Source organism: Heptranchias perlo, chromosome 11, assembly GCF_035084215.1.
Source record: "Heptranchias perlo isolate sHepPer1 chromosome 11, sHepPer1.hap1, whole genome shotgun sequence".
Classification (NCBI taxonomy): domain Eukaryota; kingdom Metazoa; phylum Chordata; class Chondrichthyes; order Hexanchiformes; family Hexanchidae; genus Heptranchias; species Heptranchias perlo.
The window spans coordinates 23,911,052-23,932,252 of NC_090335.1; the positions used below are offsets into that span (position 1 = coordinate 23,911,052).

Here is a 21,201-nt window from a genome sequence, read left to right on the forward strand (position 1 = left end):
CAACACAAGCAGCTCGACACCATCCAGACAAAGCAGCCCGCTTGATTGGCACCCCATCCACCACCCTAAACATTCACTCCCTTCACCACCAGCGCACAGTGGCTGCAGTGTGTACCATCCACAGGATGCACTGCAGCAACTCGCCAAGGCTTCTTCCACAGCACCTCCCAAACCCATGACCTCTACCACCTAGAAGGACAAGAGCAGCAGGCACATGGGAACACCACCACCTGCACGTTCCCCTCCAAGTCACACACCATCCCGACTTGGAAATATATCGCCGTTCCTTCATCGTCGCTGGGTCAAAATCCTGGAACTCCCTTCCTAACAGCACTGTGGGAGAACCTTCACCGCACGGACTGCAGCGGTTCAAGGCGGCGGCTCACCACCACCTTCTCAAGGGCAATTAGGGATGGGCAATAAATGCCGGCCTCGCCAGCGACGCCCACATCCCATGAACAAATATTTTTAAAAAATAAGCAGCAGCAAAGGCCTTGGAGCAAGTTTGCAACCAATGCTCTTGGCTAGGGAAGACAAGATTGCACAAAGGGAAACATGGAGAAAAATTAACATTTTTAGTGGTAAAACATTCACATAAAAATTAACCAGCTTTGGCATACAAGGGACATATAGCAGCAGAAAGAGCCAAAATCTAAAAATATTACACCACAAGCCAGTGGTTGTAAATTCCATCATGTTCAACAGTCTCAAACCTTGGAAGATCATTAGACACACCAATGTACACACAAGTACAATTAAAAAATTGGTGTAGAAATTAAAAAGGCCAAGTCAGTCTAATAGATAACATTTATGTAATCCGGTACATGTGACATCATATCATTGCCCAAAATATAAGAGCATCTACAAGCATAACTTGTTTTACAGGTTACATTTAACCCTGAGGAAAAAAAATGAATTCAGAGATGCTTCATTTAATGGTGCTGAACATAGTTACTTTTTATATATAAAGCAGAATTGAATTGAAATTATTTCAGTCCTTGACAGGTCATTTCAAAATACACTGTACCTTTATATCATTCCATGTGATCACAGTGCTTTTCTTCATTTATTTGTGCATTAATAAAATGAACCCTGGCAATTGAATAACCCAGAATTGTTGAGCAAACCTCTACCCTTTCTCAAATTTAATGAAGCTATCTATGGAACAGTATCTCGTGGTTATTTGACATTCTGCAAACTTAAACCATTCAACATGTGGGTGACATTTTCAGTGCCTGCAAATTCATTGTTTAACAGAAAACAAAAATAACATTCATCAGTAGGCCTTTTAGTTACACAAAAGTCAAAATTAGGGAATGAGAACAGACAGAAGGTTTCTATCAGAGGATAATTGTAACTTTTATTTAATTTTGTTTTCTTTGTGAAGGGGGAAAAAATTAGCAGTCACATCACTGCATATTTTAGGGTCAGATTAGAAGCACCAAAACATACAAGAAAGTTTTGTGGAACCAGCAGTTTACACAAATAGCAAATGTTATTAATTAATATCCAAGTTTCCCACCATTATCTCAAGCTACAGTATTGTTTTGTTGCACAAAAATGTTATACTTTAGTTAAAAATATTGTACCACCAACACCAAATTCATTTTTTTTTAATTTAAAGTGTGTGTAGTTTTGCCATTTTTTAAAAAGTTGTTTTAAACTCACTAAACCCTCTTGTCTAATCCCATCATCTGACCAATGAATGAGCCAGTTATCTGTGGATAACTCAGCACATTAGCATTGTGTGTGTGTCTCCATATCCTTTGCAGTATAACAACCAATGGAACTCAGTTTCTTCAGCTGGTTGGCACCAGTTTCCTCAAAACAGCTTCAGCAGATTTGCACGATCCCAGTCAACACCAGTCAGTAAATCAATGGCACACAGTGGAAAGTTCATTGCATCTTCCCTGTCACAGTCAGCAGCAGGAAGAGCTGTGCTTCTTCCCTCGATTTAGATTCACCGTGTCCGTTTGCATGAAACTGTCAGATCGATCATCGGCCGCAAGGACTCGACGAACAGCCTCTTCAAAAGCCACTGCAACATTGGTGGCATCTTTTGCACTTGTTTCAAAATAAGGATGGTTGCCGTTATCTTTGCACCAAGCTTGAGCCTCATCTGTTGAAACTTGCCTCTCATTGACATCAATTTTATTACCTAGAACCACAAATGGGAAATTATCTGGCTCCTTGACATCTGCATAGTAGATGAATTCCTTTTTCCAATTGCCCAAATTTTGGAAGCTCTGGTGATCATCCACACTAAAAGTAAGGAGGCAACAATCAGAGCCTCGATAGAATGGTGTCCGAAGGCTCCTAAACCTCTCTTGACCGGCAGTGTCCCATATTTGCATTGTCACATAATGTCCATCTACTTCCAAATCTTTATTTAGAAACTCAACCCCTATTGTATGAAACAGATGTATATCAAATTTATTGGTAACGTATCTATTCATGAGTGAACTTTTTCCTACTCCACCATCTCCCAGTAGGATCACCTTCAGTAGGGTTGATTTTCCAGCCATGGCAGTCTCAAACGCTTTAAATGAAATCAAACAGCCTATAACAAAACACAACACAGGAGTTCATTATATATCTCCGTGAAAGAGATGGCAAAGACTAGAAATATAAGTAAAAGTGATCAAAATGTACCAACATTGAGAGTAGCCCTGTGGTGCACTGTGTTAGACTGACAGATTGAAATCTCACCATCAATAACAGCTGTTGGACAGAGGGGAAGCACTTGTTGAGAGGGAGGGTGCATGGGAAAAGAGACAAATCAAATTACTCCACATTACTGTGATGAACCTCGAAGCAGTTAGGTTAAAAGCTGACAAAAGATCTTGTAGTCACTCGGTCATCCTATCATTTGGTGAATAGTGCGTGGCTACAGGGACAAGAAGGGATGAAGAGAACCTCTAAGTAGAATGCAAGTTCAATGCATTAATTTCCACACAAAATGGTACTGTTTTTGTGCAAGTACATTTTATAATGTAAATTCTACACTAACACCAAATAATTGGACTTTATGGACAATGGTTAATGGATTAAGATAACCACACATATAAACTGAAAGTTCATTCTTAAAAAACAATTTGGATAGGACAAAATATGGTGTTACATTGTGTAAGTGTGTGCTGAAAGTGTGGCAAGTGCCAAGGAATTGTTTTTATGCAATGTATGTATCATGAAATATATTTAGTATGTAACCACACATCTTGCACAAACGATAAGTCTGTATCAGGGACTTTTATTGGGGACAGCCACAGACACTCAGTATATTAAGGTGTGATGTGGAGATGCCGGTGATGGACTGGGGTGTACAAATGTAAGAAATCTTACAACACCAGGTTATAGTCCAACAGTTTTATTTTACTCACTCACTCACCTGACGAAGGAGATAATCTCCGAAAGCTTGTGATTTTAAAATAAAACTGTTGGACTATAACCTGGTGTTGTAAGATTCCTTACATTTATATTAAGGTGATCAGCAAGGGAGATGTATATTCTAGAGACACAGCTCACCCTTGGTTTGAGACGACTGGGAAAGGGCCTTGCCATAATCTCTCTCTGGGAGCTGAGACAAAGTGCTCAGCAAGTTAGCATCACTGACCCATTCATATTGATGAGGGGAAATGTCTTGCCATTGTCTCAGCAAGTCGATGATGTCAGGTCAGGTGCTGGGCTGGACCGTCAGGGTCCCTTTTGTAAAGCTGATGGACTACGTCTGTCTTCTTCAACTGTGCTGAGGATGTTTAGCCAGGTCACTTCCTGCTAAACAGTTTATAAAGACACAACTCAAACCAAGGTGCAGTGTAGGGAATCCCTCCAGAGACAACAGGCTAGGTTTGTTAAGATGTGGAGATGCCGGTGATGGACTGGGGTTGACAATTGTAAACAATTTTACAACACCAAGTTATAGTCCAGCAATTTTATTTTAAATTCACAAGCTTTCGGAGGCTACCTCCTTCCTCAGGTGAACGATGTGGAAGGAGGAAGGAGGTAGGAGGAAGGAGGTAGCCTCCGAAAGCTTGTGAATTTAAAATAAAATTGCTGGACTATAACTTGGTGTTGTAAAATTGTTTACAATTAGGTTTGTTAAGGCAGACGTTCAGGCAGGAGCCCCGCCTGTATAGGATGAAGGGAAGAAGTCTGCAGAAGGCAAGATCCGCGGGATCTAAGAGGGTGGGGCCGTGAGGAGAGAGAGGCCAAGATACAAGCTCTACCCAGTGTGGAAGCAGGTAATATATCTCCAGTTTCATCCTGTAAACTGCTGCTTAAATACCGAGTGTATTAAACCGTTCTTCATAATAAAGTACGAGTCACCGTAACCAAATGGGGTCGACTCAAATCTTTCGGAACTGGGAAGTAAATGGTGGAGCAAGGGCTCCCTCAGACCGTATATATATTCCTAATAACGGGTAGTTTCTGGCTTGCCCAATATTAAAAAGGAAGCCCGAGTTGTAAACAAGTTCTATTAAGCTTAACAAATTATATTGGTTATCAATGGGAGATCTGAGCATACAGAACGTTTGCATGCTTGTATACAATGGTCTCAGTATATCCAAAACCCCCTGGAGAAATTAGAGGCAGCACCCCTACTAAGACATGGAAACAGCTGGATTGTACCAGCACCTGGGAACTCAGCACCTGAAGATATTTATGAAACTTAAAATTTAGACTCTTTAAAAAAAAAATGTAATGTTGTATCATGTTAGTGCTCAAATAATTGGACAGCAGGAGAACTAATCTTTCTTGGGACAAGATATAAATATGTTTTGATTCAGACTTTTTGTTCTTGTGAACACATTTTATCAAAGCCAAGTAAATGGATGATCTGTACAGTTTGGCTTAAAACCTATGCAGCTGAATGTAAACTGAAAACAGTGTATTTTATCAAACAGCAGTGCAATACAAGTTTTCTTAAGCACCCTACTCTTAACAACTGATATTAAAAGTCTGGTCTAACCTCAATCTTGTAAAGTTCTCTTCTCCATCATGTGATACAAAGCCAGATGTCCAAATTCTGACCAGAAGATACAATGATGCAAAACTAAACTTAAAAAGATGGAAATATATTCAAGGGTATGATGCACTTCAGTTCATTTATAACCTGCTCTCTGTTTGGACATGATCTGAAGCCCTCAGGTTTGTGTTGTAATCTTGAAACAAACTTCTAGCAATCTGTTATTCTCTCTGTAAAATACCAGATCTCAGTAAATAAAATCTTTCTTCCTGTCACTTGACACTATCCCAGAGTGCTTACATCATAAAGGCTGTGCCCGTCATTCCAATCATGTGAGATTACCAACTCATGACTCAAGTTTTTAAATATACATTTGCACAAATCTATGTTTATTAAGTTCCACCTTTATCCCCCCCGTACATGCTTACATTAGCAAGAACCATGGTAAACTACTGCAAATGAAATATTGTTCACTGAAATCAAAAGCATCACCTTGAAAACTAAAGCTGCTTAACAAATTATGTATTTTAAATTTGTAACGTAATCCCAACTTTCAAAAGGACTATAAAATGCCGAAGGTTTATTCAGTCTGAGGTCACCTGGACCCATTGTCACAACCACCTTACAAAACTCCACTCTTGCTCTACAGATTTCTATGTACAATCCCCAAATACAAAGAAAAAGATTCCCCACCTCTTACACTTCAAAAATGCACAAATGTGAACATTGCAGCTTTCACATTTTAGCAAATTAATGTTTACATTAAATATTAAAGTTAAAAAGTCCTTCAGAAATTGAAAAAGTCAACATTCCTTACCTTTTCAGATTAATGCATCATTGGATTCCTGTGTGTAAAAAAAGTTAAAAGTTGGATTATATTACCACGTTAATCATTCACAAGATCTCATCATTGTTTAATGAGTATTTTTAAAAAACCCCTACTGTTGTATAAATCTACAATTATACACTGCGATAATTCAAAATAGAAGCTAAATTTGTTTGTAACATGGTCAAACTAAAAGTTCTGAGCTGTTTAAGCAGCAGCCTAAAGTAGCACCTGAAGTCAGGGTTTCGTTCCCGGTCTCACAACTTAAGTGATCAACATTTTGTCCCTCTAAAAGATGACATAGGTAAAGGCTTACTGCCAGCCGTGACTTAGTTGGTAGTATTCCCGCCTCTGAGTCAGAAGGTTGAGCACAAAATCGAGGCTGACATTTGATTGCACTACTGAGGGAGTCCTGCACTGTCGGAGGTCCCGTCTTTCAGAGGAGACGTTAAACAGGGGCCCCATCTGCCCTCTCAAGTAGACGTAAAAGATCCCATGGCACAATTTTGAAGAGTAGGGGAGTTCTCCCCGATGTCCTGGTCAGTATTTATCCATCAACCAACATCACATTGAAACAGATTATCTGGTCATTATCACATTGCTGTTTGTGGGACCTTGCTGTGTGCGAATTTGCTGCCGTGCTTACACTTCTCAAAAAATACTTCATTGTCTATAAAGCACTTTGGAACATCCTGAGGTCGTGAAAGACACTACATAAATGCAAGTCTTTCTTTGCTTTTTTTTTAAAAAGGTGATTTACTTCTCGTCAGCAAGTGTCTCACCTTTACTGCTTTACTCAACTACTAATCCAAGGTCTGCTATTTCACTACTTATTTGGAACTGATTAAGTTTTCTTCTTGGTACAATGAGAAATACTAATCTATCAATCTCATCAAGTGTAATAAATTGGTTCTCAAAAAGAACAAACTACATCTTATACAATGCTGTCTATTTAAGCAAATATCCTTGTACACCTTCCTACAGCAGATACTGGTTAAGAACCTCAAAGAATGTAGTGAATATTCACTATAGCCCATTTTCATGGTTAAAATAATTAAAGCCCAGATGTCATTTTTGTAGTTTTCTGGTATTGTAACAGAGAGTGATCAAATAAATAATTTAAAAATTGAGCGCTATATCATTGAATAGTCTGTGGCAAGAGTTTGGTATTACTGGCTGTACGGTTAGTACAGACCAGCTGCATGAATCACAAAAAAAACTATGTTTGTACCCACTCAAAATCCGATTCCAAACTCAGCCATCTGCTTTAATTTTCATTTTAGTACTATCTACCATTTCCACTGCTTCACCAGTTCTGATCAGATTGCTTGCATCCCACCCATTCTACAAGCACTCATCATGACTATTAGCTTCAAGCTCCATTTCAGTTCTGAAATTGACACTTGGACTCAACTGAGTAGAAATGCCACCTCACCGACATACATTCATCACACTGAGGACACTACAAAAGATAACTTACTTCAAATGTCTCGCAATCAAATAATGCAAGAAATGTGTTGACATTTTAACACTTTATGCGTTTAAGCAGAAAGGTGCATCAGAACACTGATACTTGTGTAATTATAAGTAAACCTGATTAGTTCTAGCCCGAACACACCAGTCGAGCATAGTAGTGCTTCCTGCTTTTCAGAGCAGACAAAAAAAAAGTGTAGCAGGCATCCCATGTGTCACTGGTGAATTATACTGTAATTAAAACATAATTGTTAGTCCTCTGACACACAATCTCACGGCATGTTTCATTTATGCAGGTGCAGGTTTTATTTATAGGAAACTTGGTCTTATGGAAACTGCCGTTTTGTAGTGAACACAAGTTGGGAGAAAGCCTGAACTGTAAAACACTTATAGTACTATCCATTCAGCAGGTTTGCACATTAAAGTTCATTACTGCATATCATCCAATGTCAGTTATTTAGATAAGATGTAGGTTGAGTCATAAAAAAAACCATGAGAATTATTTTGAGCATGGGATAATTACAGTAAAATATAACTTGTTGCCAGTCTAAAATACAAAAAATCTTTCAAAAGCAAGCAAGGCACCTCATGATGTAACAATATTGAAATAAGATCAGATATTTTCCATCGGCTCCCACTTTAAAATAAAATGGGAGTTCATAGAATCATAGAAAGTTACAGCACAGAAGGAGGCCATTCGGCCCATCGTGTACGTGCCAGCCGAAAAAGAGCTATCCAGCTTAATCCCACTTTCCAGCACTTGGTCCGTAGCCCTATAGGTTACAGCACTTCAAGTGCTCATCCAAGTACTTTTTAAAATGAGTTGAGGGTTTCAGCCTCTACCACCCTTTCAGGCAGTGAGTTCCAGACCCCCACCACCCCCTGGGTGAAAAAATGTCTCCTCAGCTCCCCTCTAATCCTTCTACCAATTACATTAAATCTATGCCCCCTGGTCACTGACCCCTCTGCTGAGGGAAATAGGTCCTCCCTATCCACTCTATCTAGTCCTGTCATAATTTTATACACCTCAATTAAATCTCCGCTCAGCCTCCTTTGTTCCAAAGTAAACAACCCCAGCCTATCCAATCTTTTCTCATAGCTAAAATTCTCCAGCCCTGGCAATATCCTCGTAAATCTCCTCTGTACCCTTTCTAGTGCAATCACATCTTTCCTGTAATGTGGTGACCAGAACTACACGCAGATCTCAAGCTGTGGCCTAACCAATGTTTTATACAGCTCTAGCATAACCTCCCTACTCTTCTAATCTATGCCTCGGCTAATAAAGGAAAGTATTCTGTATGCCTTTTTAACCACCTTATCTACCTGTCCTGCTACCTTCAGGGATCTGTGGACATGCATTCCAAGGTAGTTTTGTTCCGCTACATCTCCCAGTATCCTCCCATTTATTGTATAATCCCTTGCCTTGTTTGCCCTCCCCAAATGCATTACCTCACACTTCTCTCGATTGAATTCCATCTGCCACTTTTCTGCCCACCTGACCAGTCCATTGATATCTTCCCGAGTCTACAGCTTTCCTCCTCACTATCAACCACAGAGTCAATTTCTGTATCATCTGCAAACTTCTTGGTCAAGCCCCCAACATGCAAGTCCAAATCATTAATATATACCACAAAAAGCAAGAGACCTAGAACTGAGCCTTGTGGGATCCCACTGGAAACAGCCTTCCAGTTGCAAAAACACCAGTCAACCATTACCCTTTGCTTCCATCCACTGAGCCAATTTTGGATCTAACTAGCCACTCCCTTGGATCCCATGAGCTTTTACTTTTTTGACCAGTCTAACAATTGGGACCTTGTCAAAAGCCTTGCTAAATCCACGTACACTACATCAAACACGCTCATAACCCTTATTAACCCTCCTTGTTGTCGCCTCAAATAATTCGATCAAGTTAGTCAGACACGGCCTTCCTTAATCCATGCTGACTGTCCTTGAATAACCCTTGCCTTTCTAAATGACAATTTATGCTATCCCTCAATAGATTCCAATAATTTGCCCACCACCAGGTTAGACTGACTGGCCTATAATTACTCGGTCTATTTCTTTCTCCCTTTTTAAACAGAAATTGATAGCCAAGTTCCGCACCCATGAGGACGGCCTCAACCGGGATCTTGGGTTCATGTCACGCTACACGTAACCCCACCAGCGAAAAAAAGTTATCTGTTTTTAACACAACGGGTCATTCTCTGTCTTTCTCTTCCTTTCGGATGTTTCTCTCCCTCTCTCTCTGTTTTGTGTTCTGGCCGTTTGTATATTCGGTGGTCCTGTAGGTAACATCACACTGTCTGAACACTTTGATTGCCTTGACAACGGGCAGTTGGAAAGATTATCTGTAATCACCAGGTATTGTTCTCTGAATATAAATGCGGTAACCTTCCATGGAATCCCACACTCGCTCACCTGATGGAGAAAGCCTCCGAAAGCTTGTGATTTTCAAATAAAACAGTTGGACTATAACCTGGTGTTGTAAGATTCCTTACATTTGTCAACCCCAGTCCATCACCGGCATCTCCACATCATATCAAGATGACAGCCTCGGATTTCAAAAAGTAACATTTTATACATTTGTAATATAAAAAGCATTGCAATTATAGGTGTATGGAATGCGACCTTGCTACACAACACTTAATTACTTCATACCAGTACCTGGCTGCTGCTTTATAGCACATCCACAACAGCTGACATTTCCTATGTGACTACCTGCCAAATTACTTTCAGGCAGGCTGAAGAGATATTGAAAATTAATCTTCCTACTAGGTCTGTATTTTACAAATGAAATAATGATCTTGTATGACAACTTTTCTTTGCAGACAAGAACTTCCCCCCAGTAATTCAACACAAGGAGGCATGTACTGGTGATTGGAGAAGTTAGATATTTAATAAATGCCAGAGAACAATTCAGTCTACACACTGCATGTCACACAGCACTTTACTCAGCCAACAATTGAAGTTGCCTAGGAACATTCCCTACAACACAAGATAACTACTTCGTTAAAAGAAGTCAAGAAGGTTGGTCAGGTATTATATTTTTCTCTGAATCCATGTTGGCTACTACTTACTAAGTTATTATTACACACACCCTCAAATTTACTCCTGATAACTAATTCTATTCCATGTAATACAATGAAAGTGAGACCAATGCATCTGTATTTGTTTTATCACCCTTTTTGAATACAAGCACCACATTGGTCTGTTTCCAGTCTACTGGTACATCTCCAGTGTCTCCCTCAATGGGTCTCAGTGCCTCACAAATCTCCTCCCTATTCTCTTCAACACTCAAATACCATCTATCCCTGATTTGTTTTGAGCACTTTTACGTTCTCTCGGACTGCATCTCGTTTATACTGAAGTTACTGATTTTACTTTGGTTACCTCAGGGGTGGGCATGTTATTTCTGTCTTCAGTCACCACTAGTTTGAGGAAATAATCATCCAGAATATTTTCTTATGCTTATTCTCAGTTTCAATTCTATTTCCATCTTTTTTGGTTTTCATTGCTTCTGACTGTCCTCAAAGAATGTTTTTACTGTTACGCTTAGCTTCTGCTATGCTTTATCATGCCTCTCTACCCCTCTGATCACCCCTTTAACTAGTTTCTACATTTTATTATATTAATTCCAGTGAACCAACTTTCTCTTTGCAGGATCTGTAGATTCATTTTTCCTCTTTATATTGCTTTTAATTTGTTGTTAACCCATTTTGGATCACTTTTTTAGTCTGAGCTTGTTGATTTGATACTATTATCCTGCATTCTGAGCATTATACCTTTAAAAGGTTTCCACTTGTCTTCTACTGAAGTGTTGATCAATCTCTGGCTTATATATATTTTTAACAAATACTAGAAAACAACTTAATCTGCACACTGCTCATGTGTTTCACAGTACCTTTCTCAGCCAACATCTGAAAACACCTGGGAACAGTCCTTAGGCAGAAAGGAAGAGCAAGAATCCATTTGACTATGTGTAAACACTATATTATATAAAATCATGTGCAACAGAGCACCATGGTGGTACACCATTTTGGAACACCAAAGCAAAAAATAGCAATGGGACACAAGTTCTCAATCTCAGCCCTGCCACTCTTGGAGCACCAGGCACTCCCCTATAGAAGGAAAGGAAGAAATGAGGAAGATAGTCCCAAGCCACTTCTTGCATTGTGTTTCAGAGCAATATTGGCTGACACCATGGATCAGGTAACCTGCACGGCTGCCCACCTTGCTAGCAATGGATATTGCACAATACAAGCACAAAATAGGAACTACATATTTTACAAAACTTTCCACCGCACCCATCTTCCAGCTACAAAATCTTCCATTTCTTTGTCAGGTTTCTGTCAATTTTTTGTATTCAAAATTCCCATTTCCACATTTATAATGACAACAGCCCATGTAAACTTGTTATGCTGTAATTACACCTTCCTGCAGCAGTGAAGTCTCAATTTTGATTCTCCAGATCATCTGGTTATTTATCTTGCTGCTATTTTTGAAACCGTGCTGTGTGCAAATTGGTTGCTGTATTTGCCTCCATTACAACAGTGATTACACTTCAAAATATATCACTGGCTATGAGGCGCTTTGAAGCATCTCAAGATCGCAAAATCTATATAAATGCAAGCTCGCGCTTCCTTTTCCTGGCCCCTCACCTTGTACTGCAGAAAAACACCTATGCTCCAACCAACTCTACTTCCAAATTGATATAAACTTCTTTATTCATCTATATAAATAATCAAATCCAAGTATTATAAAACTAAGGACAGAATATATGACTAAAATGAGAACTGAATGACATCTATGCACATTGCTCCAAATAGTCCTCTGCCCCCAAACCCCGTTTCACCCAAAGACTACACTTGGTCTCGACTCCATGTGCAATGGCAAAAGGAGATTGACTCGTATTACTCTTAAAAATAACCCAAGAGATTACCTATAGGAGTTATCACTGGGACTTTCCCAACTAAAATTCTCAATGTGCAAGACTAGCTAACACCAGGCAACTGTTTACAGTCTGCTCTTTTAATCCAGTCATTTAATTCAAATGATGTCAACTTGGAATTTTTTTTTATATACACAAAAGTCTCCTGTGCTGTTTTACCTGAATTGCTTAATTCAATCTTTATGCATGTTATCATGATTCTCCAAATATATGAATACAACAATGATAAGATTTTAACCCGAATGTCAGCTCTAAAATAAGTAGCACAGCTGATAAATTGGGCCTTATGGCATTTAAAAGTAATTAAAAATGGCAATATTGCATGAATGGCCAGATAGATTCTTTGTAGAAAGAACACATTACCAACTCTGATGAGACCCACCAGCCTTTTCCAGAATTTCCATTCTCACCAGTTATGTATCCATCCTTACCCAATGCCGAAGCAGAGCTTGGATGAAATTACTAAGAAAACCAAGATTATTATAATCAGAGCATAGAGTCAGATTAGAGATGAGCAGGATCAGTCAAGTCTTGATTCACTGACTTAGTCTCCACAGTGGAGGTAACCCATCATACGTCAGGTCACAATCCAGCTTGACACGTGTCTGGAGTTATTTCAAAACTTGCATTTAGAAAGCACCTTTAATACATGACATATGTCAAGGCACTTGACAAAGTAGCAAGATGAACAGAATGTTGAGCCAGAGGAAAAAGTTTAGGAGACTTGAGGAAAGAGACTGCTTTTGACGTTTCTAAAAGGAAGAAGGGTCAGAGGCATTTGGAGAGGAAATATCAGAGAGCAAGGCTGAAGGTGCTGCCACCAATTGTCAGGTGGAGGGAGGGTTGCACAGGAGGCGAGAGTTGAAAGGCAGAAGGGTTCAGGAGGAAAAGTATATTTCAAGCAGGTTGCAGAGGTACGGTGTAGTAAGGCCATGGAGGCATTTGAAGAAGAGCACAAGGATTTTAAAATTAAAAAGTGTGTTGGAGGGACACGAAGCCAGGTAAGTTTGAGAGAATGGGAGTGATCACAGAGACTGACAGGATGTGAAGTTTGAAGCTTAGGGTCAAACAGGACTCCAAGGTTGCACATGGTCTTCTTCAGCCCCAAGTGATAGACCAGGGAGGAGGATGGAATCAGTATCAAGGAAGCAGGGTTTGTTTAAACTCGGAGATTGGTGATTTTGATCTTCCTGATGTTCAGCTGAAGGAAGTTGTGACTCATCTAGAACTTGATGTTAGACAAGCAATCTCAATACAGAAGCACTGGTAGGACTAAGATAAATGGCAATGAGGTAGAGCTAGGCATCAACGTACATATGGAAGTTGACCCCATGCCTGTGGCTATTGCAGAGAGGCAGTATTTAGATAAAGAGGTGAGGCAACTGACCAGATACACACTTTCATGTTTGCAATATAGCAATCAAGTTCTCCTTTAACCCCAAGGGCTACTGCTCTGACTGTGCTGAGTTATCAGCAATTGTTCCATTTCTGGACTGTCACAAGATTTGCCTACCAAACCTTAGTCCGTGACCAACTCTTACAGCATTGTTGTTACACCTCTGACCAGCTTTTAGATGATTCTTTTCGGTGATATTTATTGCAGACAATCTTTTCTGTGAAGCCAGAATTCTGTACCCATTCACATAGCAATCCAGACCCGATCCCATTACTTCCATATTTTTTTCCCCTTCACTTAGCCTTTCTCAGGCCCTTCTCAACAGATTATCTGGTCATAATCCCTAATTGCTATTTGTGGGACCTTGCTGTGTGAAAATTGGCTGCCACATTTCCTACATTACAACCGTAACTACACATTAAAAGTACTTCATTGGCTGTAAAGCACTTTGAGATGTCTCAGGGTGTGAAAGGCGCTATTTAAATGCAAACACTCTCTCCCTCCTTTCACTTCCCCTGCCCATCACCCAGTCATGCCACCTTTTCTCCCCTCTTGGGTACTTTGCCCCCTCCACCACCAATAATCCTCTGCCTTCCTACTGTCCTACAGCTGTTCCAGGCTTGAACCCCCCCCCCACCCCAGGAATAAACCCATAACCACCCTCTGTGCCCCTCTTGTTCTTGCTCAGCACGCCCGCAGGGAGCTAACTTCTCCATCCCACTTACCCCAATCGTCACTGTTGCCATAGATCTGCCAATGGACCGATCTGCCAATGGACCAATCAGCACCCCCTCTGTATTTCCCTCTAGAATATCTGCTCACTTGCGATCAAGGGCCTTGCCAACCTGATTGTGGATGATTGCACTGACATTCTGGCTTTGACAAACTTGGCTCAAGGGTGGCAACATCTTGCTCCTTACTGAAGCCTCACCACTATCCCAGCCCAAACCTTTCACGGTGGTGGAGTGGTCTCTCCCTCTACTCCTTTGGTACCTTCATCTTGCTTCACCCCTCCTTTAAAATCCTTGTGGTGTAACACAACCCGCCCCCACCCCAGGTTTCTCACAAATATCTGCCCACGGACTCTGCACTGAGCAACTCCTCATCCTTGGTGATTTCCATCTTCAATCTCAGCTCCCTTGCCCTCACCTCTGAATTCACTGTTCTCAACTTCCTTCTGTGCCAATCCCTGGAAAAAAAAACTCCTCTCAATCACTTACAACTGCACTTTCTAAATCGCACTTGCCTAGTCTTTGGCCTTTCATTTGTCACAATATTTCTGCAGCCAATCTGCACAACCACTCCCTCATGTGCAGCTTTGATGTCCTTGTCCCCCCAAAAAATCTCTACTCCCTCCCACCTCAGTTAATCTCGTGGTATGCCCTCCATTTCAATTAAGTCGATGGGTTGCAGAATTGAGCATATCTGGCTTCCACATGAATACTACAGACAGCAAGTTCTACCTCCCCCACCACCTTTCTCAACCCCTCTACTTCTGTGTTAACAGGTAGCTTGTCCAACTTCCAATTGTGAATGAGCTTCAATTTCCTCCAGTTAAATATCATGACAGAAAGCATTGAGTTCAGCCCCAACTACGAGCTCTGCACCCACGCAGATTCCACCCACGTCCCCGGCCGTTGTCTTAGGCAAAACCAGAATGTTCACTACCTCTGCATCCTATTTGACTCCGAGCTGAGCTTCTGACCTTATGTCCTTCTCCAGACCTACAATTCTCCCGTAAACCCTCTGACTCTGGCCTTTTGTGCATTTCCCCCCCACCCCCTCAGCCGTCTAGAATACCCTCCCTCAGCCACTCCACCTCTCCTTTTTAAAACTCACCTCTATGACCAAGTTTTTGCTTACCCCGATTATCTCCTCCTTTGGCTCGGCATCTATTTTTGTCTGATCTGCTACTAAAACCCTCATCCATATATTTGTTACCTCTAGACTTGACTATTCCAATGCTCTCCTGGCTGGCCTCCCATCTTCCACCCTCCATAAACTTGAGCTCATCCAAAACTTTGCTGCCCAAATCCTAACTCACACCAAGTCCCGTTCACCCATCACCCCTGTGCTCACTAATCTACACTGGCTCTGGGTCCAGGAACGCCCCGATTTTAAAATTCTCATTCTTGTTTTCAAATCGCTCCATGACCTTACCACTCCCCATCTCTTTAACCTCATCCAGCCCTACAACCCTCCGAAATCTCTGCGCTCCTCCAATTCTAGCCTCTTGGCGCATCCCCGATTTTAATCGCTCCACCATTGGCAGCCATACCTTCAGATGCCCAGGCCCTAAGCTTTGGAATTCCCTCCCTAAACCTCTCCACTTCTCTCTCTCCTTTAAGGCACTCCTTAAAAACCTACCTCTTTCACCAAGTTTTTAGTTGCCTGCCCTAATACCTCCTTACGTGGCTCGGTGTCAAATTTTGTTAGATAACCACTCCTCTGAAGCTCCTTGGGATGTTTCTCTATTTTAAAGCCGCTATGTAAAATGCAAGCCAGTATTGCTCCCAGTCCCCAAAGCATTCAATTGGTTAGTTGATCACACCTTTCACTAAAAAAAGTTTGAGAGCCAATTTGAATACACAACTGCTACAATCTGAGTGTTTTGAGCACTAAACAAGATGCTAAGTTGGAGGTAATATCCTGCTAGAGACCAATGCAATTTGCCCTTCTTATGCTGCATTTGGTTTTGAAAAAAACTAACAGAATTCCTGAAAGCAGACTCTAGCAGTCAGATGTAGCAACTAGTACTTTGTACACTGCATTCAGGTGATGATTTTCAGTAAATACTTGGTATGAATCATCTCTAGTCAAAAAAAATGAATTGGGTGACACCATTAATGACTGGAGGAAAGTCTAACTTCCCCACTATAGCCTTTTACTATTTCAGTCTAAAGGATTTTGAAGATTGGCAACCGCAAGGGTTTCTGAAGAAGTGTTATTGCTGAAATACGATTTTTTTTTTCTCCACAGATGTTGCCCAACTCGCTGAGTGTTTCAGTTCTTTGACTTTTGGTACACTTTCAGCTTGTGATGCATCGACATGAAGGAATGCTGATATTAATTTACAGCCTCAGGAATGTAATTACAACAGACCGACACCAATCACAAACAGTAACTCTCAAGTGAAAAATCCCTGCCCATATTGCAAACCAATGCTACATTTAACTGTGCTGACATTGCCCCACCATCAGCAGGCACCAACTGACAGCATCAAGTGCTATATAGCTCGGGGCTACCTGCTTCGATGTGACTTTCTTTAAAAACATATCGTGCGCCACTAAACATTCGCTGTCGATACCATTAGCCCCGGACAGCCATCACTACACTGCCTGTGTCTGTGTGGGGGGGCGGGCCAAGTTTGCACCGGCTACCCGGGCCCCCTAACCTGGTCCCACACCCACACACTCCCTCCCTCCCTCGTCCTTCTTGTTGTGTTGCCAACACACGGGGGAGAGGAGGCGGCCGCTCGGAGCATCGAGGACGTTAAATGTTTACTGTGTTTACAATAAATGCGCAACAGAGAGACGGCGACTTAAAAGGAGGGGGGGGGGGGGGAGAGGAGCCACAAAGTTCAATGACTGCCCGTCACTGCTGGACCGCTCCTGCTCCATAGGCACGCACCGCTGTGGGACCAGTGAGCCGGCCGGCAGGGACCAGTGAGCCGGCCGGCAGGGACCAGTGAGCCGGCCGGCAGGGACCAGTGAGCCGGCCGGCAGGGCGCAGGCCTCGCCTCCCTCCCTCTCCCCTCTCCCCTCTCCCCACACTTACCCTCTCCTCACTCCCGGCTCTTGCGGAGGGTGCGCTCGCTGGCCAATACATCCGGAAGTTACGTCACTGCCGCGTGCCTCTCTCTCCCCCCCCCCGCCGCGGCCCGCGCGCGAGAACGAAACTCAAACACGTGACGCCTCCCGGCTGACAGTCACGCTCGGGGGTCACGTGACGGCCATTCCAGGCCCCGCCCCTCCCCAGTCCTGCAGTGTTTTTCTGTTGCGAACTGTGCTCATGTGGAATGAAGGTGAGAAGCAGTGTTGACTTCACCTTTCAATAAGCTGCAGACATTCACTGTCTGGGCTCACCCAACACCAACATGCATTTATATAAGGCCTTTAACATAGTAAAACGTAAACAATTTTACAACACCAAGTTATAGTCCAACAATTTTATTTTTAATCCCACAAGCTTTCGGAGGCTTCCCCCTTCCTCAGGTGGAGGTATTGTATCCACACCACCTGAGGAAGGGGGACGCCTCCGAAAGCTTGTGGGATTAAAAATAAAATTGTTGGACTATAACTTGGTGTTGTAAAATTGTTTACAATTGTCGACCCCAGTCCATCACCGGCATCTCCACATCATAGTAAAACGTCCCAAAGCGCTTCAGAGGTGTGTTATCAGGTGACCAAAAGCTTGGTCAAAGAGGTAGGTTTTAAGGAGCGTCTTAAAGGAGGAGAGAGATGGAAAGGCGAAGAGGTTTAGGGAGGGAGTTCCAGAGCTTAGGGCCTAGGCAGCAGAAGGCACGGCCGCCAATGGTGGAGTGATTATAATCAGGGATGCGCAAGAGACAAGAACTGGAGGAGCGCAGAGATCTTGGAGGGTTGTAGGGCTGGAGGAGGTTACACAGATAGGAAGGGGTGAGGCCATGGAGGGATTTGAAACCAAGAATGAGAATTTTAAAATCAAAGCATTCCTGGACCGGGAGCCGATGTAGGTCAGCGAGCACAGGGGTGATGGGAGAACTGGACTTGGTGCGAGTTAGGACGCGGGCAGCAGAGAAGCAGAGTTTTGGATGAGATCAAGTTTATGGAGGGTGGAAGATGGGAGGCCAGCCAGGAGAGCATTAGAATAGTCAAGTCTAGAGGTAACAAAGGCACGGATGAGAGTTTCAGCAGCAGATGAGCTGAGGCAGGGACGGAGACGGGCAATTTTTCGGAGGTGTACGTAGGCAGTCTTGGTGATGGAGCAGATATGTGGTATGAAGCTCATCTCAGGGTCAAATAGGACGTCAAGGTTATGAACGGTCCGGCTCAGCCTCAGACAGTGGCCAAGGAGAGGGATGGAGTCGGTGGCTAGGGAACGGAGTTTGTGGCAGGGACCAAAGACAATGGCTTCGGTCTTCCCAATATTTAGTTGGAGGAAATTTTTACTCATCCAGTACTGGATGTCGGACAAGCAGTGTGACAAATAAGAAACAATGGAGGGGTCGGGGGAGGTGGTGGTGAGGTAGAGCTGGGTTTCATCAGCGTACATGTGGAATCTGACCTGTTTCCGGATGATGTCACTGAGGGGCAGCATGTAGATGAGAAATAGGTGGGGGCCAAGGATAGATCCTGCGGTAATAGTGTGGGAGTGGGAAGAGAAGCCATTGCAGGTGATTCTCTGACTACAACTGGATAGACATGAATGGAACCAGGTGAGCGCAGTCCCACTCAGCTGGACGACGGCCAGCTGAGTGGGACTGCACTCCCAATAGGGAAGCAAAGTTTGGAGGAGGATGGTGTGGTCAACTGTGTCAAAGGCTGCAGTCAGGTCAAGAAGGATGAGGAGGGATAATTTACCATCGTCACAGTCACATAGGATGTCATTTGTGAAGACTGAAAACAAAAAAAATCTCAATCACATTGATTTTAAAGGGATAACAAAAATATTAATGACCATTTTCACACAGTAAATTTTTCATCCATTAAAATATATTTACAAGACACAACAAACTTTTGTGGACACATCTAACCAACTTGGAGACAATGAATCAACTATTAAACATCGAAGAATGGGATTTAGATCTGCTACAAGAAATGTAATAAGTGCTAGGGAGCATGAGTTACAGTGGCTTCAATGTTGTAGCCCTACCTTTGATCCGTGCTGTCTGCAAACATGGCTTCCCTATTGGGAGCATGGAATCACAGCATCACCTCTACTATCTTAACACGAAGTAACACAACCAACCTCCACAGAAAAATGCTATTCATGAAGATTCATTCAGTTTGACATAATCCCACATAATACTAATTAAGAAGGTATACCAGAAGCCACACAACTTTCACAGCATGCAAAATGGATACTTAAAAACAAGTGATTTAAATTAGACAGATGGTAACGTAAACAATTTTTTACTGACTAAAAACTAGGCAAAAGAAAATGAAAAGTGACTTGAAACTCCTCATTAACTACCTAAAACTGACAGAAAAAAACAATATATACAATACCTCCAGATGAACATAATCATTTCATAAATATTTTTCTCTTAGTAAAAAAGCATGACATGACAGAGCTTGAATCTACAACATCATGTTCCATTTTACAAGTACTGTCAGACACATCTGGCCACACAGTCATCAGTATGCACTGGGTACAGACCATTGCTTTTCAAAAGCCAGAACTTAAATAAAACAAAAAATAAACAAATGGAGAAAGAAACACAACCAAACATTGCTGAAACTATTCTGAACAAAATAATAGACTAACTGTACAAAACAGGACATTGTGGATGTCATAAGCCATTGGCACTAATTAACACAATGGTAGTATTTTTAAAATGTCAGTAATTTTTACTCTGACTTAGTAACAATCAGAAATGTTGCTGTCTTGATTTAAAAGTGCCATTATAAGTTAATGCCATGTGCGTCTTCCAGTGATTTTAAGAATAATTACATACCTCCAGGCAACTAAAGCAGTCTGTCTGTACAGTAATCCTCGATGATGATGCTTTGATGATTTAGGCTCTCTCCCAACATCCTTTATTCATATTCACCACAAAAAGCAACTTCCATAGGCAGGCCCAGGCTCCTATCAAATTAAACTTACTATAGGCCATGAAGTGACCGAAATAGCATGCCTCAGTTAACAATCTACCCTTGTACCACTGAGATATTCACTGGAAATACTATAGGCTGCCCACTATAAATTCCTAACCTCTCTGATAGGTAGGAACATTCTTATCGTAAATCTTAAATTTATATGGAAGCAAAATAAATCAACAGCTTTAGAGAAATGCAGTACTTAACTTTCATTGATATTTTAAACCCTTTACTAGACCAAAAGAATAACATATTTCAAAATTATGTTTCAGAGTCTTTTAATGATCTTTGAAGAACAAGGAAAGGCAATATAAACTAAATGGTACAATTCTAAAAGGGGTGCGGGAACAGAGAGACCTGGGGGTATATGTGCACAAATCTCTGAAGGTGGCAGGACAGGTTGAGAAAGTGGTTAAAAAAGCATACAGGATCCTGGGCTTTATAAATAGAGGCATAGAGTACAAAAGCAAGGAAGTTATGTTGAACCTTTATAAAACACTGGTTTGGCCACAACTGGAGTATTGTGTCCAATTCTGGGCACCGCACTTTAGGAATGATGTGAAGGCCTGAGAGGGGGTGTAAAAAAGATTTACTAGAATGGTTCCAGGGATGAGGGACCTCAGTTACGTGGATAGACTGGAGAATCTGGGGTTGTTCTCCTTAGAGCAGAGAAGGTTGAGAGAAGATTTAATAGAAGTTTTCAAAATCATGAAGGGTTTAGATAAAGTAAATAATGAGAAACTGCTCCCACTGGTGCAAGGGTCGAGAACCGGAGGACATAGATTTAAGGTG

At 41.8% G+C, this 21,201-nt stretch overlaps 1 protein-coding gene across 6 annotated transcripts in view; it reads right to left on the bottom strand.

The window, feature by feature from the left end:
- Window positions 1–788: 788 nt before the first annotated feature.
- The window catches only part of rab9a (RAB9A, member RAS oncogene family), a 51,917-nt gene continuing 31,504 nt past the window's right edge, over window positions 789–21,201 (bottom strand). The window contains exons 1-5 of one of the 6 annotated variants that reach the window (XM_067992709.1): window positions 17,387–17,472; window positions 5,784–5,811; window positions 4,970–5,053; window positions 2,657–2,721; window positions 789–2,560 (exon numbers count right to left, since the gene is read on the bottom strand). In XM_067992709.1, coding sequence (XP_067848810.1) covers window positions 1,920–2,525 — 606 coding nt within the window. In that variant the 5' untranslated portion in view covers window positions 2,526–2,560; window positions 2,657–2,721; window positions 4,970–5,053; window positions 5,784–5,811; window positions 17,387–17,472 and the 3' untranslated portion in view covers window positions 789–1,919. Of the gene's footprint in view, window positions 2,561–2,656; window positions 2,722–4,969; window positions 5,059–5,783; window positions 5,812–17,386; window positions 17,473–21,201 lie in introns of those variants that run through there. The other 5 variants (XM_067992704.1, XM_067992708.1, XM_067992705.1 and 2 more) reach the window with 5 other exon arrangements.